Genomic DNA, 17,879 nt, shown 5'->3' with positions numbered 1-17,879 from the left:
TTCTAAATGGCAATAGTGAGTACCTCATCTGGCAACCCTGAAGCAGGCTGCTGAGAAGGAGAAGCCCCTTGGGAACTAGAGGAAGGAGCTGGGCTGTCCTCAGGACAAAGAGGTGTTAGACTTCAGAAGGTTTTGTTGGCTTTAAGATATTTAGCACCACCAAGTATCAAAGACTAACAAGTAAGTGTGAATTTTCCTGGGCTCAGGGGAGAAGCAATTTAGCATAAAGATTGGGAGCTGTCAGCGTAAGTGGAAAAGGCAGGTCATTTCTGCCATCCTCACTCCACCGCTGTGTTCTTTTCACCTTGCACCCTATCAAAGCTTGCCCCTTTGCTGTAGAAAGTGGTTTTGATGCATCTGGAGGACGCAGGTGTTTTCAAACCATCATCTGTTCCTAATCAGAACTTAGGAGGGCTTTAATGAGAACTGGGAGCTTTCTCTTCTAACCTTTAGGAGAAACTGCTGTAATGCCTGCTGAGGTCTGATGAGGATAGGTGGAGACAGCCGGCGCCGGAGCTTACCTTCCTGTTGTATTTTGGCCATGCTTGATTCCTCTTTTTCATTAGCCAGCAAGGTAATTTCTAGTCTAAATATTCTTTCATGAGAAAAACAGTCTACTGCCCTATTGAGCAATAAACCCAGAGAGACTGTTAATAAAAATTAAAGTATATTTAAAATTCATGGTAGGGAAGATTCAGTCCAATTCGTATGGCTTAAAATTTTGCTGCTGGTGGAGCGTGGAGAGGGCCTTTCTACTCTTGTTTTGAAGACGCTGGTAGGTTTGCTTCTTAATGATGAAAGTCTTATTAGTCTCACTGATAGTTCTGCCCCCCAATGTGCTCACCCTCTGTTTCTACTACAGTTGTTCTTCCCAAGTGTTTCGTGAACTTCCCTTATGGAGATGTCAGCAAATGTCCGCTTCCCTGGAAAGTCTCACTCCATAACGGATGCCGGCTTCCCAGGCGGAGCACCTACTTCCTCAGGTGGAGCACCTACTTCCTCAGGCGGAGCACCTACTTCCTTGGGTGGAGCACCTACTTCCTCGGGTGGAGTACCTACTTCATCAGGCAGAGCACCTACTTCCTCAGGCGGAGCACCTACTTCCTCAGGTGGAGTTCTCACCGTGTGCTCTGTCACTCCCAAGACCATGTGTAGCTTGGGCAGAGTTCTTTACAGCTGGGAGGAAGATGGATGAAGGGGGATCTGGAATCTGAGGGTCTAATGACTTGTTTATCGACTTCCATGAGAGACTATAAACAGCCTGGTTCTGAGGCCCCGTGCCAGTAGTCCTAGCTCCTCTGATGATGATAATGGCCATGGGCTCAGAGGGCAGAGTCTTTCCTTTCCACATGAGTGCACACCCGCCTACCTCAACTCTGGCATCCTTTCCCATGTGGGCCTTGTGAACATTTACTCTCTGTACTCTTCCCCAAGCAGGCCCAGTTCCTAGGTGGGCTTTTATATCCCGCAGGATTTATCCATGCCTGCCTCTTCCCACCTGGCACAGTCTCACAGTCTTCTGTGTGGTCCATGATTCATTCATGTTCCCTCCTGCCCCCCAGCTTTTGCTTGTTAGCCATACATGAGCTCATGCACTGTGCTGGCTAGTTGTATGTCAACTTGACACAAGCTAGAGTCATCTGAAAGGTAAAGTGATCTCAAGCTAGTCATCTCAACTTCAATCGAGAAAATGCCTCCATAAGATCTGGTTGTAGGTAAGCCTCTAGGGCATTTTCTTGATTAGCGATTGACGGAAGAGAGCCCAGCCCAGGGCGGGTGGTGCCATTCCTGGGTTGATGGCCCTATGTTCTGTAAGAAAGCAGGCTGAGCAAGCCATGGGGAGCAAGCTACTAAGCAGCACCCCTCCATGGCCTCTGTATCAGCTCCTGTCTCCAGGTTCCTGCCCTGCTTGAGTTCCTGTCCTGACTGCCTTCAGTGATTGACTATATGTGGAGGAGTAAGCCAGATAAACCTTGTCCTCCCTACTTGCTTTTGGTCATGGTGACTCAGCACGGCAATAGAAACCTAAATAGAACACGCACCATTCATTCATTTCCACTCAGGGTCTGCTATTTTTGTCCTAGAAGACAGCTCAATACTAACAATAACAACAGCTAATGTAGCAAAGACTGTGTGTGCTAGGTACTGATTCCAACATAGAAGCTCATTTAATCTACATCTGGGGTAAATCTAATAACTCGTTAACCCCATCTAATAGTATATATATAAAAGACTGCTAGAAGCTCAGCTGCTTGCCCAAAGCAGACTTCGTAGCTTCTGGGAGAGGAAGACAAAAATAGTCCAGTGTAGTGGTAGAATGCAAGGGCCTCAACAAATCCTCCCTTTCTTCGTTCCTCCCGAATTGTTTAGGGAACATTTATTATGTTTGAGTCATAGGTGCTTGAGAAACATGAAAGAAAAACGAAGAGCCATACCCTCTGGGGTCTTCATCTTCCATCCCAGTGAAGGAAAACGGGCAGTGGTGCGCATCATGTGAGAATTGGAGCAGATTTGGAGGTGACAAGTACAAAAAAAGTAAGACCAGCGCTTAGGGCCTGGGGCTCCACACACGGATGTGTGAGGATGGGAGCGCTTAACGGGAGACCTCAACCTGGATGGAAGGGAGGGAGGGAGGGAGACCCTGTGGATCTCGGGAAAGAGGGTCCTTGGGCGTCGGAGCAGCTAGTGCAATTGTCCAGTTGTGTTGAAGGAACTCCGTAATGGTGCTCTGTGTGGAGGGAAGGGAGGAGGAATTAGTTGGAGATAGTCTTGTAGCTACTGCAAGGACTTTGACCCTTATTTGAGTCAAATGATTAAGAGAATTGTGAGTAGAGACGGCAGTCGAGGGCAGAGAGGAGGCAGCTGCACGAATGCAGTCAAGGTATGTTCCAGGCAGTACCTAGTAGCTGTGGATAGTGCACAGCGGCTGGGCTGAATATGGAGATGGGGGAGAGAGGAGAGAGACAGAGACAGAGACAGACAGAGAGACAGAGAGACAGACAGAGAGACAGAGACAGACGAGAGACAGAAAGAGACAGAGACAGAGATGAGAGGTAGGGAGACAGAGACAGAGAGAGACAGAAAGAGACAAAGAGGCAGAGATGAGAGATAGACAGAGAGAGACAGAGAGGGAGACAGAGAGACAGAGACAGAGAGAGAGGTATGGCAAGGGATGTTAACCAGGATTACTTCAACAAATATCTGAGGCAAATCCACTTAAAAAGAAGAAACATTTATTTTTGCTTTTATAGTTTTAGAGGCTTCAGTCCAGGATCCACGGCCCAGTTGCTTTGGGCCTGGTGGCGCAGTACATCATAACAGGGTCATGTGGTAGAGGAAGCTGCTCTCAGCATGGCAACTGGAAACAGAAGGAGATATCCAGGTTCCAACACACTCTCTAAGACAACCTTTATAGGACTAGAAAATATTCACTAGACCCTTCCTCTAAAAGGGCATTAGCGCCATGGGCTGGGGAACCAATCCTCCAACAGACGGGCCTTTCTGGAACATATATCTAAACCGTAGCACAAAGACTGCACGTTTGGTTCACTGAGGCTGCGTCAGCGACTCTCTCTTTTACAGGGCTGCTGCAGGGCTTCCTCTGATGCCTAGGCAGGGCTGCCCTTTGCACAGCTCCAGGGCACTCAATTCACAGCGTAGGCCATGGGCTGTGCCCATTTTTCCTTCCTGAAAAGTTCAATAAAGGACGGGAGGAAGGAAAGAAAACAAAGGAAGGGAGGGAAAAGGTCTCTTTTTGATTATCAGAGACTCACTAAAATTCCACCCCCTCATAGAAAAAAATAATCCTTTTAATGCTATCATTATACTTTTTAAAGGCTACATTTAAAAACTTCTCCAGCCTACTTCTCTTTTTCAAAGTTAAATCTATCATGCTCATTTTTAAGTCCTTTCATAAAAAAGCTATTTCTTCCTGTCTGTTTAAATCATATTCTGCATTGAGAGTGGTTATGTAACTTAGGAATGAAAACCATGTCAGATCTTCCTTTCAGTCTCTCCTCTGGGAGGTTGGGGCATGGGGAAGATCACCCAGGAAGCTCATTGGGGTGCAGGTAAAGTCAGTAGTTACAACCACACAGCACTTTAATTAACTTTTTCTTAATTAACTGGGAAATAGAATTTTTCTTCAATAAATGTGTCAAATGCAAAACACACTCCTATTTCAGCCAGCTGCGGTGACAACAGGTACGGCCAGAATGTCAGAGCTGGAAAGAAATGTAGAGATCTACTACTTAGGATTCCTTCCATAGCCTTCTGCTAAGAAAACAGACTCAGGAGATGGAGGGTGGGAAGGGGAGGGAGGGGAAGGGAAGGAGGGAGGGAAAGAAGGGTTGACAGGACCTTAGTTCTTTCCTCAGGCATCCCAGGAACTTCCTCCAAGAGCAGATGTGGAAAAGAAAATCATTGAGTAACTTAGAGGAACTCGGAGACCAGAGTTCTAAACAAGCTACAGGCTTGGGCATATCCAGGGGCCAGCACACAGGCTTAGCTTGCTCGAGGCCCTGCGATTTTGCCGCCGTTGAACATCTGGTGACTTTTTTGTCTAGTAGCAGCTGAAGACTACTGACACCCGCCGAGAGAGGCCAGCGGTGTGACCAGGCATTCTAACCGTGCACTAGAGAGCACTTTCCCCTTGCTCCCAACAAAAATTTATTCAGCTCAAAATGTCAACAGTGGCAGGGCTGAGAAACCCTTCGCTAGACTTTGCCATGCTGGCTGCACGTCAGGTCCAGCTAGGCTGCTGCCTTGGGTCTGTTGAATCAGAATCTCTAGGAATGGAGCTGGATGGACCGGTGGTTTGAAAAATTTCCATTGCTTTTATGTAAACCCCCACAAACTGGAAAGAAGCCAACAAGCAACTGAACACGAGGTTCGGCTTCTACCACGCATCTCTCTGAGAGAAACTGAAAATCAGAACACAGAGAAGTGAATACAGTCCCTGCCCCAGGGAACTTGCGGTAAGGAGAACCAATCAACCCTATCCCACGGAGGGATTAGACGGCCATGGGAGAGGACAGTGGGAAGAAGCAAGGGCTCCTTGAGTCACACCGAAGCCAAGCTTGTTCACAACTTTCCTTTTGCATGGTGTGTGTGCGTGTGCATATGTGCGTGTGTGTTGTATTCATGTGAGTGCAGGTATGCCCATGTTGAGGCCAAAGGTGATTATTGGTTCACCTTATTTTTTGAGAGATCTCTCATTCTCTTGGAGCTTGCTGTTTCAGCAGGATTCATTTCCGGGGCATATCCAGTGACTGGAATTCATTGCCCAGCAAGTCCCCAGGACCCATCCACCTATCTGTCCCCTAGTGCTGGGCTTACATCCTCCACACTCAGCTTTTATACAAGTTCTGGGGATCTGGACTCAAGTCTTTGTGCTGGGACAGCAAGTGCTTTATCCACTGAGTCCCTTCTCCAGTTCCTACCAGGTTACTTTTCTCCTGTTTCAAAACCGGACCACCCTCTAGCCCAGTCTGGACTTGTTAAAGAACCCAATGATCCTGTAATGATCCTGGCAGGAATGAATATATTCTGAAGAGATGCAGGTGACCTTTCCTTTGGATAGCAAACTGTTGAGATGATAGGCTCTGAGAAATTGGAATTTTCCTGGAACTCTCATGCTGTGAACGGAAAAGGCTAAAGCCTGGTGCCAGCCAGAGAAACTTGTCTCTTGGAAAGATTCCACACAGTTCTCACAACTCTCAGACTACCTTGAAGGAGAGACTGGTGCGGAGCTGACAGGGCCTGGGGTCAGCGATCCACACCTTGCCCACCCTTGACTCCTACTTAAACGCAACCTCATGCAAATCCTCAAGGTGGACTTGGGAGCCCCTGGACCTCTTTGTTTATCTTCCCTGTTGGCCATATTGAGTCTTATTTTTCCTGCCCTCTTCACTGTCACTTGTCTGGCAGCCCTAAGGAGGATGGTGCTGAGCCTGGCTTGTAATAGGCTTAGGCTCTGACAACCCTGGGAACACACTTGCCTCAGCCTGCCAAGTGCCAGCATTAGAGGTAGGCACGAGCACATCCACTTGTTTTACGTCTGTGGAAAGGAGAATTACTCTTCCAGTCAGTTAGGACTGGCTTCACCTTTTATGACGCAATGTGTCTTCTAAAGCTGTAATTATATTTACCATAATCTATGTGTAATACCACCTTTAAAGGTGCTGCATTGTAACATGAGGTCCTGCTTGTTGGGGTTTCTTTCCTGCCCAGGTCCCACAGCCATTTAGCCCCAAAGAATCACACAGAAGTCTACATTAGATATAAATGGATTGGCCCATTAGCTCAGGCATTTTATTAGCTCTTATCACTTATATTAACCCATTATTCTTATCTATGTTAGCCACATGGCTCGGTATCTTTCTCAGCGGGGCAGGTCACATCTTGCTTCTTCGGTGATGTGGGCAGGACTGGGGAGGAATGGGCTTTTTCCTTCCCAGCATTCTCCTGTTCTCTTTGCCCCACCTTTACTTCCTGTCTGGTTGTCCCAACTATACTTCCTGCCTGGCCAATCACAGTTTATTTAAAACATGATTGTCAGAATACAGACAATTCTCCTGCACCACTGCATTTTTGTTTTGACATACAAGGGACTGTGTAACTGGAACATTTAGGATCAGTGTCCTCCAACAGTGAAATGCTAACTGTCTCCCCGCTAGGTTCCTTAAAACTAATGTGTCCAGATTCCTTAACATGCTTACCATTTAGAAATTATTTAAAAATGGTTGTACTGTATGTGTATGTTTGCATGTGATACATGCAAACCATATTCTGTGTGTGGAGGTCAGGGGACAACTTTCGGGAGCTGGTTCTCTCTTTCCACCATGTGGGTCCCAAGAATCAAATTCTGGTCAGGCTTGGCAGCAAATACCTTTACTTACTGACCCATCTCGCTAGCCTATAACAATATCTTGTGATAAACTCTCATGACTATGTAGTCCTGGCCACCCTGGTCCTCCATAGGTAGCCTAGGTTAGACTTGAACTTGAGGCAGTCCTACCTCAGTCTCCTGAGCTCTGGGACCACAGGCTTGTGCCACCACATCCAGCACCACTTTTTTTGGATACAACTTTAGTTCATTATTTATGTCATAGCTTTTTTAAAAATTTTTATTTCTTTTTTAAGTAGCCTCCATTTAAAACCTCTTTCCCCCTTAGCCTGGGAAACCATGTTCAACCCTAACAGCTCTAGTGCCCCTATGAGGATCTTTATGATGTAACAATCCCCTTCACTTCAGGAAATGAAATTACTAAGTAGGATCACTTCTCTACATATATCAACTTTAAGCAATTTATTTTATTTTTGAAATTTTAATTACATCATTTCTCTGTAAGTTTGCTGTGAGACTGTGTGTCCTAGCAATGTCAGAAGCTATGGCCATGAAATCTCCACAACATGACTGTCTAAACATGATGAACATGGACAACACCAACAGAGATGCTAACGTGGAAGGGGTGAAGCTCAGGGGGCCTCGACACTGACAAAGAACTCCAGGCAAGTAAGGAAGGTGGAGAGAAGGAGAAAGAGTTTCCCCAGGGAAGCACACACTAACTGGTTATCCAATACCAGTCAGTCCAAAACACATAGACATAATATTATATGGACTGAGCAGGTTGTAATCATATATTTCAGAACATGCACAAATACGCACACATACACACACACACACACACACAAACTTAAGGAAAAAGAGGCCATGAATTTGAAAGAGAAGAAAGTAGTGGGAGTACACAGGAGGGTTTAGAGAGAGGGTAGGAGAAAACGATGATTACATATACAGTTTTTAATATATACTTTGGCCGGGCAGTGATGGCAAATGCCTTTAGTCCCAGCACTTGGGAGGCTGAGGTGGGTGGATCTCTGTGAGATCAAGGTCAGCCTGGTCTAGAGCAAGTTCCAGGAAAGCCAGAGCTGTTACACAGAGAAACTCTGTCTCAAAAAGACAAAACAAAACAACCTCCAACCCAACAAAACAAATCAAACTAAAAACAAATACACACTCTTCTCTTTTCCCATGCTCTCTCTTTTGTAAGTGATACCAGCTCAGGTCCCAGGTTCTTAGCTTCCTGTTGAAACAGGCCAGTGCATGAGAAGGAGATACAGGAGTAAAGTGATCAGGGCATTGTTTGCCTGCTTTGCTGAGACACCTGCAAAACCGATCTATCTGCTTGGTAACAGCTCACATGACTGGACTTTATCATCAAACACAGATAACACAAAACAGTTGCTTGCTGCAGAAACATCACCAATCCCTACTGGTTCTCTTAAACCTGCCCTGCCTCTGTGAATGGTGTAGCATTTGCTACCTGGAAGGTCATGGGCCCTAATGAGAAACAAAGGAAGGACTGGAGGACCATTTCCTCAGAATAACTTACAAGACTGTACCAGAAGATGGCAGCACTGCCATCTGTGACCTGGTTTTCTGCAGAACACTGGAAAATGTTGAATAAGAATATCACTTCCTTTGATCTACAAAGCAGGCAAATTCCGGAAATGTGGCACATATCAGAGCTATATAAATATGTTCATTTAAAGGAGAATTTAACTCTAGGCTTGGATGTTTGTTCATAGGCAGGTCTTTCATGAATCATGAAAAGGTGCTGTGACGTCGTGCGGGACAAAGAATAATTACTTTCTATGCAAGGCTGTTCATAAAGTAGTTTCGCTTGGATTCTTCACCCTACTCTTTAAATGCTGGTATATTAAGAATTATGCATCATGAGCCCCATTTAATTTTCTTTTCATCAACCCCAACAGAAAAGCAGGGATACTTCACATCTTTTCCTGGCAAACACCAAAATCTACTTTCTGTTTCTATACATTTCACATACATGGAACCAAGAGACCAAGTCATTAAAAAAGTCACTGTGACAGACGATATGTCAGTTATCACCTTGGAACAGTCCCTTAGTGCACTGATCCATTATGTGCTCACCACTGGGACCTGAAGATGCAGCAGTGAAGACAGCAGAGCCTTCAGTTCAGCTTGTGTTCTGCTTTACTACGGGACAAGCTGCACGGACTCCCAGCTCAGTTTTTATGCTACTTCTTTTTGCCACATGACACTTTTTTTCTACTTTTGGTTTCCTGAGACAGGGTTTCTGCTTAGCCCCGGCTGCCCCAGAATTTGTTCTGTAGTCAGGCTGGACTTGAACTCAAAGATCTGTCTGCCTCTGCCTCTGGAGTGCTGGGACTAGAATGCTCCACCACTGCCCGCAAAACAAAAACAAACAAAACTTTGAATTTCTGATCCTCTTGCCTCTCTGTCCCCAATGTTATGTAGTGCCTAAGGTGGAACCCTGTATTTTTGTGTGCTAGGCAAGCACTCTACCAACTGAACTACACAGCCAGCCTCCTCAGTGCAGACACTCTACTCCAGCACCAACTCTAAGGACAACAGATCATGCCTGAGATACTACAGAGCTGTGTTACAGGACGTATTTACATGACACCAAAGTGAAGTGGACTGTCCAACAAGAGTTTGGGTGACAGTATGTTAGTGTGGATTGTCATAGGGCAGGACGCAGACCGTGAGAGCTGCCCAAGGGTAGATGGAGGCAAGAGAATCACAGCTTTGGATGAACTAACTCTTTCAAAGCAGAAGAGGAAACGAGAACAATTCTATTGTTTTGGTGGAAGATGTTTTGGCTTACATGCCTACCTATGTAAGTCATTTCCTTAATGCTAAATTCTCCATGTAGGATGGGCTGAATCGTGCTTTGTTTCAAAAACAGCAAAAAAAAAAAAAAAAAAAAAAAAAAAAAGTTTATTTCCACTGTGGATCCATTTGATCTCTGTATGGCTACTGAGCAATCATGGACCTTTGACTCTGTGGCTCCACTATTTCCACTGGGCCTTCTCCACAGTGCCATGACAAACGAAAGGGATTGACAATGATCTAGTCAGGAAGTGACAACTACACTCAACTGGTTGGAGCCATTCACTGCCCACCTATAAGAGGGCTATGCCTATCCATACTGAATGGACAGCAGTAACTTTTTTTGTTTGTTTTGAGACAGGGTTTCTCTGTAGATTTGGAGCCTGTCCTGGAACAAGTTTGTGTAGACCAGGCTGGTTTCAAACTCTCTGAGATCCACCTGCCTCTGCCTCCCAAGTGTTGGGATTAAAGGCATGCACCACCATCACCCGTTCTCGTTCTCTCTCTCCCTCTCTCTCTCTTTCTCTCTCTCTCTCTCTTAAAGTGTATCCCAGACTAGTCTCGAACTCCAGATTCTCCTGCCTCTGCCGCCTTCAGCAAATCCTACCAGCCTGCGCCACCAGAATGAGCAACTTCTTAACTCAGGGAAAACATTTCTGCTAAGGACTAAAATTAAATTTTTATCTGATAGTTTAACATCTGTGACGGGAGCTTCAGAGGATCTACTAAGAAAAACACTTAACATGCTGAAAGCCAATCAGCCATTTTAAATATCAGTGAGGCTGAGAAGTGACAGATGATGACAATAATTCAATTCTTAAATGGCTATAGTTAGCTATGTTGTAAGTTAAAATGAAATCATGCACCTCAGCTACGAGGGTAAAAGCTATCATTAAAAGTGAGTTTCGCGTTTGTATCTACATCCAATGCCAGCAAAGGCAGGGCAGTAGTAGGCAGTCAACTCTGTCAGAGGAGAGCTGGCAGGGGATGGGGGTGGTCTTCTCAAATCCTCAGAAGAGCATGGTGACCTACACTGGGTGTTCTATGAGACAATGGTAGCCTGAAAATAATTAACAAATTTTCCAACTGACTTTTCACCCACAAATAAAGGATCTGTAAGTTAATTCCTTACCAACTTTTCTGCACCCTAACAAAGGTATGTTAATTCCTGAATGAGATTAAAACCAGCTGTCTGGGTATGGATAAGTGCTCAGTGAGGATGGCTCTCAGCCTCCATAATTTTTAGCTCAGTAGCAAAACATTTGTCTAGAATGCAAGAGGCCCTGGGCTTGTTCCCTAACATCTTAAACAAAACAAAAACATTTTTAGTACCAAAATACAAAATCACACTCAACATAAGGGCAGCTGAAAATGTCTCAGGTGTACATTCAATTATAACATAATTTTTTTTATTAAAAAAAGGCAAAATAAGAATATACACCAAGAATAATTAACAGTTTTGAGACCATCCACTACCTGAATAAAGGAATGAATAATGTAAAATATAATGAACCCCGTGCTAAATTTAAAGTTTATCTGGAAAAATTAAAAAAACAAACATGTAAAAAGATAGGACAGTTTACTTTTAATCAGTCAAAAATGAAGAGTCTGGACAATGTCATTTCCACTCACCATAATGCTATAGTTATACATTAAATATAATTACTATCTATACATATGCAAAAATATAAAGTTCTATTTCATACGATAAAACCCTTTGTAGAAACCATTTTAAAATTAAGTAGAACTTCTCAACATCTACGTGAGGTTTAAGTCCTTCTGAAGGTTCCTTAAAAGGTTTTAAAATATAACACTAAACCTAAAAACACTGTCCTTTATCAGTTTCAAAAGTAAATCTACTTAGTACAGAACAAAAACTGATCGCTTCATCACATGCTACTTAAATACTATTGTTTAGACATGTCTAAAGTCCTCCATCTTTTCAAGTATGAAAACAGAACTCAATCATTCTACAACACAGTACCACACAGACGGAGTACTTAGGAAAGACTGTGTGGTCATATGGCACAATATTAATGTTTTACTCCTTCAATAAATCTTGAAATAAATATCAAGTTTTGTTTTTTTTCTAGAAGGCCCAAAATGATAATCTACATTAAAATTTGATATGGTAAGACTCAAGAGTGTAAAACACAACATCAGTAATTTATCATAAAAGTAAAGCTGGTAGCAAACTACAAAAGGACCCACCCTGCACTGGGCACACAGGAGTTACAGCTCATCATGGTAGAAATAGGCGTCATGGAGCTGTCTGCCGTAATCCGTGGCCTCACTGGTAAGAAACAAGTCTTGGTTTTCCAGAATCTCTTCTTCAGACAGCTTTTTGTCACCATTCAAATCCATCTCATCAATTAGATGAAGAGCCTTTAAAATAAACCAAATCAAAAGGTGTCCAGAGTAAGTCTTTTACACAAATGTTCACATTTTAGTGTGACTTGTCAAAACCACTTAGGTATACCTAGAACTCATTAATGTCTACATCTCCATTATACATTATAATATGATATACATTATACACTATAATACCTGTAAACTATTATACATGCCCCTGTGTCTGTCTACTGCTTCTCTCATCATCCCCTTATTTAATCTATCCTGGGTTCTGCATCATCACACAGGGTCAGGATTAGGTTAGTACAGGGTGCAAAGGTATGACACAGCTGTCATCATATAGACTGTGTCTTAAGATCAGGACATGATATAATCTTAACTTTCTTGTCTTCTTGACAATATGAAAGAAGTTCATTTAATTCAAAGCACAACAATATATCTATCGTAAGTAATTCCATTTCTTTCTTCTTTGGATGGAGATTTCCAGCTTCCTTTCCTATCAATAACACAAAGTATGTGTTAGGGAGGGGAACAGCAATTCTGTAATACTTACTTCCTCTTGTGCAATGCCCTGATTATTGGGCACTACCCATGACAAAAGCTCTTGGGGATCGAGCCGGCCATCATTATCCTTGTCGTAATCATTCACAAATCTGTCCTTCTCAACAAGTATCCATTCTGGATCTTCATTTGCAGCTTAATAAAAAAACAAAAACAAAACCACAAATATATTAAGAGTATCACAAACCAGTAAGAAGCTTGATATATCTCTAAAATAAAGGAAGGGAATTTAAAATTTACTACAAAAAGAAACCCAATGAAACAGAACTCTTACCAGAAAAATTCTGAAACAAGGATAAATATGTCAAGATTTCCAAAGATGAGATATTAACTAAATAACTCAGCCTTAATTGTTACAAATTTAATAAAGTAGTATTTTTATTGTGTATTTATCCTGATTTCTAGTTTTCCTTATTTTTAAGTGGGTAACATTTATTTTTAATTAAAAAGTTGTTTTGAGACAGGGTCTAGACAGACTAGTCTCAAACCTCCTATGTAGTTGAAGATGACTTTGAACTCGATGTTCCCCCATGCCTGGTTAGTGCAGTACTGAGGCTAGAAGCCAGGGGTCTCCTGCATGCTGGGCAGCACTTAGAAAACTGCCACAAGCCCAGCCCAGAGTAGCACTTTGATATACATCATGTGACTACTGATTGTTTTACATGTTCATATACAGCAATGCCTTATTTAAGTTTCATTTGCAATAACAAGCCAGGAAAACAACTTTAAAACCTCAGTTTTTTTAAAGGTTGCAAGCAATAATTCTGGTAACAGACAACAGCTTAAAGAAAGGGAATTATTCCCCTTAAGGTCAAACTTACTTCATCTAGCCTACACTACTTGTAGTATTTTATGTCCCTTATCAAGATCTACATAGAGCTGCATAGAAGCTTGTTTAAAGACAGCCTTCTTCCCTCCTTTTAATTGACAATAACATTATATTTGCTAGAAAGGGAAGGAAATGTTTGAAACATACATGGAAACAAAAATGAGCAAAGTAGCATGTCAGGTAGGCTGGGAGTGCCTGTGTGGCTCCTCTTGTCATACAGAGCCTCACTAAACATCGCTACTTCCTTAATCCCAACCCCTACTCTCTCTGCCTTACCCACGGGCAACTTACTTGGATCTCGCCTGTAATCGCCAAGAAATTCTTCCAAACTAACAAAGCCATCACCATTTTTGTCATGTTCTTCTAAAGCCTCTTGAATGACGAACTCCTGTCAGATATTCATTCAAAGGAAAGAATGATTGTCACAAACATCTCAATGCCATCATCTTAACCATCCTATGGCAGAACTTCCTCATAAACAATCATTCTGGTTGCTCATATTTGCAGGAAAATGTTTGTAAATTCTGGAACTCAGAAGTAAGAATAAACTTCCAAGTACTAAGTGATTGTAAATTATACATCTTTATTCACCTGTGTGGTGAAGAATTCTATTTCACTTTCATAAACAACCTCAGCACTAAACACAGGCTCCTGCTTTCTGTATATTCTCTTTGCTCTCAAGAAGATCTCCCTGAAAGTCTCATGGGGTCTACTGCTAGACAAAGAACTACAGGAAACTAATGACTGCTGAGAGACAGAGAATTAGCCTTTTCCAGGGATGAGCACCCTAACTGGTTCTCCAATACAAAGTGGTCAGCTCTGAAACCACACACACAAACAACAAAAATGAACTCAGTGGTTTGTACTTACATACTTAGACATACATATACATATATGTGCTACAACAATCAAGAAAAAAAAAGTTATCAATCTGAGTGTCCCGGGGAGCATTGAGTTAGAGGAAAGGGAGTTGGAAAGGGAAGAGAGAAGTAATAATATTTTTTATTAAAATGTATGAAAGAAAAATATGCCTCTGATTACCCACAGTCCCCCCTCCATTAGTTCTGCAATCTAGTAAGGGCTCTCAAAGATCATGACCTTGTATTCCTCAGCACACAGATGTTGCTCTTTCTTCAGGGTGCGACCAGCTGTGGGATAACCTTTTTGTACACTGTGAAGATGTGTCTCTGCCTTTAGCACCTTCTGATTGGTTTAATAAAGAGTTAAATGGCCAATAGTTAGGCAGGAGTGGATAGGCAGGACTTCTGGGGGGAATAGAGTGTCTCTCTGGCCTAGTCCTTCCAAGATCCTTTCTATTCCCCCCAGAAGATCTCTCCAGCCACCAGCCAAGCTTTCATTATTAAGACTAAGTCTCTGTGTCATTATTTGGGGACTGATGATTCAAAGAAAGTCACATAAAAGTGACTATATTTGGCACCCAATGTGCAGCCACATATATCCACATAGGCCCTGTAAAAGCAGAAAAAAGTTCCAAACATGGAGCCATAGTAACCATACTCTCAAGCAGATCCGGTGGCTGGCAGGTGGCTGGCATACAGAGGTGTGGCTCCTTTAAGAGGCCCTGCTGTGCAGTTGAGCACTCAAGTAGCTGGTGCTACTCAGCATTAGGTACAAACACTTGTTGCAGCACAGTCCCACCAATTTCCCAGAATTGGAGCAGGTAAATGCACCTTCTTGCTTGACTCTCACAGAAGGGCAAACAGCAGCTACAGTCCAGAACCAGTGGGGTAGCCTGCTGGATGTACCTGAGGGAGGCAGAGCCATGTGCTAAGCAGAGCCATGCAGAAGATAGCTTGGTCATTTAAGGCTTGGCTCGTGTGGTCAGAGAAGGCTACAGACATGAAAAAAGCCAGGACCAGATGAAAAAAAACCCGAGGTTTCTTTTTGTCTTTTTTTTTTAACATACTATTACAGGTACAGTATGCTTGAAAATGTGCTGAGGTGCTGAAGAAAGAAAAAAAATGGGTACAGACAGAGAAAAAGTAGTTTAAAAACAATAAAGTAAATTCTTTAAAGAATGAGTAAAGTAATTTTTTTTTAAAAAAAGAAATGAGCCATGTAAGGATGGGAAGTACACAGAGCATCTGGATCCTGTATGGTGTTTTGTTGACTTTGAATTTTTTGAATGCTGATAAGTGAACAAACATTGCTGAGAGACATTAGATCATGTAAACACTACTAAATTAAACAAACCTATAAATTTTAAGGCTGTCCTAATTTTGGAATGGAAATCATGTGTTGATTAGGAAAGAGGTTATGCTTTTGTTTCCACAAAATTAATAAAAACCAGATTTGACTGGGGGAGACCTCCTGAAAATCTCTGATACAGACAGGAAGGAAGAAACCAAGAAAGACTACAAGACAGGTGACGTATATGCTGATCGCTCTACATGGGAGCAGCTCAGAGACTGGAGGAGACGTAATAAATCTTGTTGGGTATGGAGTCCTCATAACTTATTATTACATGCCAACCTTTTCACATGGCATGGATGGAAATTTATATTACAGTTTGGTTATGCAGTCCAAACCAACTTATAAAGTTGACAGATGCCTTTTACATGCTCAAACAGAGAAGAAAAATCATCTTTAGATGATTTGGGCATACTGCATATTCCATATTTGTGTTAATACAGATATGTAAGCTACCTTTAACGGTTTGTATGTTTTCAGAACAAAAAGTGCCAGACACCAATGAAGACAAATATCCCATCTGATTCAGCCTCTCAGAATGCTTCTGCTGCAGTTTCCTCAAAAATCTACATCTAAAACAACTGCAAAGCAGCTAGCTGAGATGACCCAGCCTCAGAGATTACTCTAGTCAGGAATTCAGTTAAGCTCTGTACCTTTCCATCACATCAAGGCTGGACAACAAATGATACAGCTAGCTCTCCCAAGACTCGACTATTATTTCAGTTTTCTCAGGGTCCAAAGATGCCATCATCACCAAACAACAGGAAACAATTTTAAGAACATGACACCCCCATTCCCGAGAGGTGAAGGAATAGTTTTCGGTCACTTGGTGGGTTATGGATGCTTGTCATCATTTAGCGGGTGTGTGTGTGGGGGGGTGTTGCACATTGTTACTGGTCATGGTCAGGGAGGAAACTAAGCAAAATAAGTTAGATTCAGGGATTTCGTTATAAAAAAAATGGGGGGAATAAAGGAATAATAAGATAAAAATGTACAGTACTGAATCAATTTTAAACTAAAAAGCAATTACTAATCTGAAATATTTACAGTGGTATGGATTTTTGTACATTGATACAAATGTAAGGTTATTTTTATTATGTTGTTCTGTGTACATATTTCTACTCTTGTTTAAGGTATTGTATCTATACAGCTCATTTGAAAATGTAAAGTTCTACTCCTTAAAAACTATTATTATAAACTTTTTAGGAAATTAAGAAATACAGGTTAGTAGTCATCTATAACAATCAAATTTGTAGTCATGTTAGGTATGTTTTCAAGATTAAATATATATTTTAGATAGGGAGGTGATCTTCAAACACTTCAGAGAGCTACAGAATATGACATTTAAGATGCTTCAGTAACATAAGGCTTTTCTTGACAGTGAGACACGTCTGAGTATGGCAGCACCAATCCACTTCTGTTACAATAGATGGTCACTGAAGAACTTCCATACTGAAATTGCTTTCAAGGTGGCAAAGTTAGTCACTGGGCAAGAAACTGACCTCGCCTCAACTGTTGACAGTATGCTGTCCAAGTTGCACAAGCAGGACACAAAAGAAGGCATTTGTCGAACTTGGCCAGACAGTCCTTCAAAATTCCTGCTTTACAGAAAAGTCTGTCAAATATTCGAGGCCTTTAGGTCAAAGATGGATGGCCCAACATTGCAGAGGAACCTTGGGTGACTGTCCAGGCAGCCATCAGTCTCTGTCATTTCTATAATTTTGAAGCTGCTAGCTCTGCACTTCCTGTTTACTCAGGTAATATTTTATCCTTCTCAGGTCTCTGATGGGGGTGAAGACTAAATCAGTTAGTTTTACATCTTTGTTACCAAATTTTTAAGGAAAAAAAAAAACCTCACAAAAAAGATGTAAAGTTTATAAAGGTTAAGAGATATAAAAGCTAAAGTGGTTTATCTAAAAAAATGTTTTAAAGTCTAAAAGGGCATTTTTAGGCTGGTAATACAAGTTATGATGGAAAGTGGTTTAGGTACAAAACTTTGAACTCAAGATAGGATAGATAATAGAGTACTTTCTCAAAATTTGCCAAATACTAATGGACTAGATTTATTTAGACAAAGGGGGAAATGTTGTCAGATAATCTTTTTGTAGACTATGAAGATGTGTCTCTGCCTAAAAGAAAGAGTTGAATGGCTAGACAGGAGAGGATAGGCAAAACTTCCAGGGAGGGAGAGGAACTTGGCAAGAATCTGAGGCTTGTGGTAGAGAGGGGATTAAGTCAGAGAGATATAGG

General features: G+C 42.1%; 1 protein-coding gene across 2 annotated transcripts in view; it reads right to left on the bottom strand.

Moving 5' to 3' along the window:
* Positions 1-650: 650 nt before the first annotated feature.
* Positions 651-17,879, bottom strand: part of Rcn2 (reticulocalbin 2) — a 32,072-nt gene continuing 14,843 nt past the window's right edge. The window contains exons 5-8 of one of the 2 annotated variants that reach the window (XM_085689720.2): positions 13,710-13,806; positions 12,582-12,724; positions 11,888-12,061; positions 651-2,728 (exon numbers count right to left, since the gene is read on the bottom strand). In XM_085689720.2, coding sequence (XP_085545846.1) covers positions 11,909-12,061; positions 12,582-12,724; positions 13,710-13,806 — 393 coding nt within the window. In that variant the 3' untranslated portion in view covers positions 651-2,728; positions 11,888-11,908. Of the gene's footprint in view, positions 2,729-3,216; positions 3,359-11,887; positions 12,062-12,581; positions 12,725-13,709; positions 13,807-17,879 lie in introns of those variants that run through there. The other variant, XM_085689721.2, reaches the window with a different exon arrangement.

Source organism: Myodes glareolus, chromosome 4 (assembly GCF_982192425.1).
Source record: "Myodes glareolus chromosome 4, mMyoGla1.1, whole genome shotgun sequence".
Classification (NCBI taxonomy): domain Eukaryota; kingdom Metazoa; phylum Chordata; class Mammalia; order Rodentia; family Cricetidae; genus Myodes; species Myodes glareolus.
The sequence above is the reverse complement of the archived record's forward strand: the minus strand, read 5'-3'. Positions and strand labels throughout refer to the sequence as shown.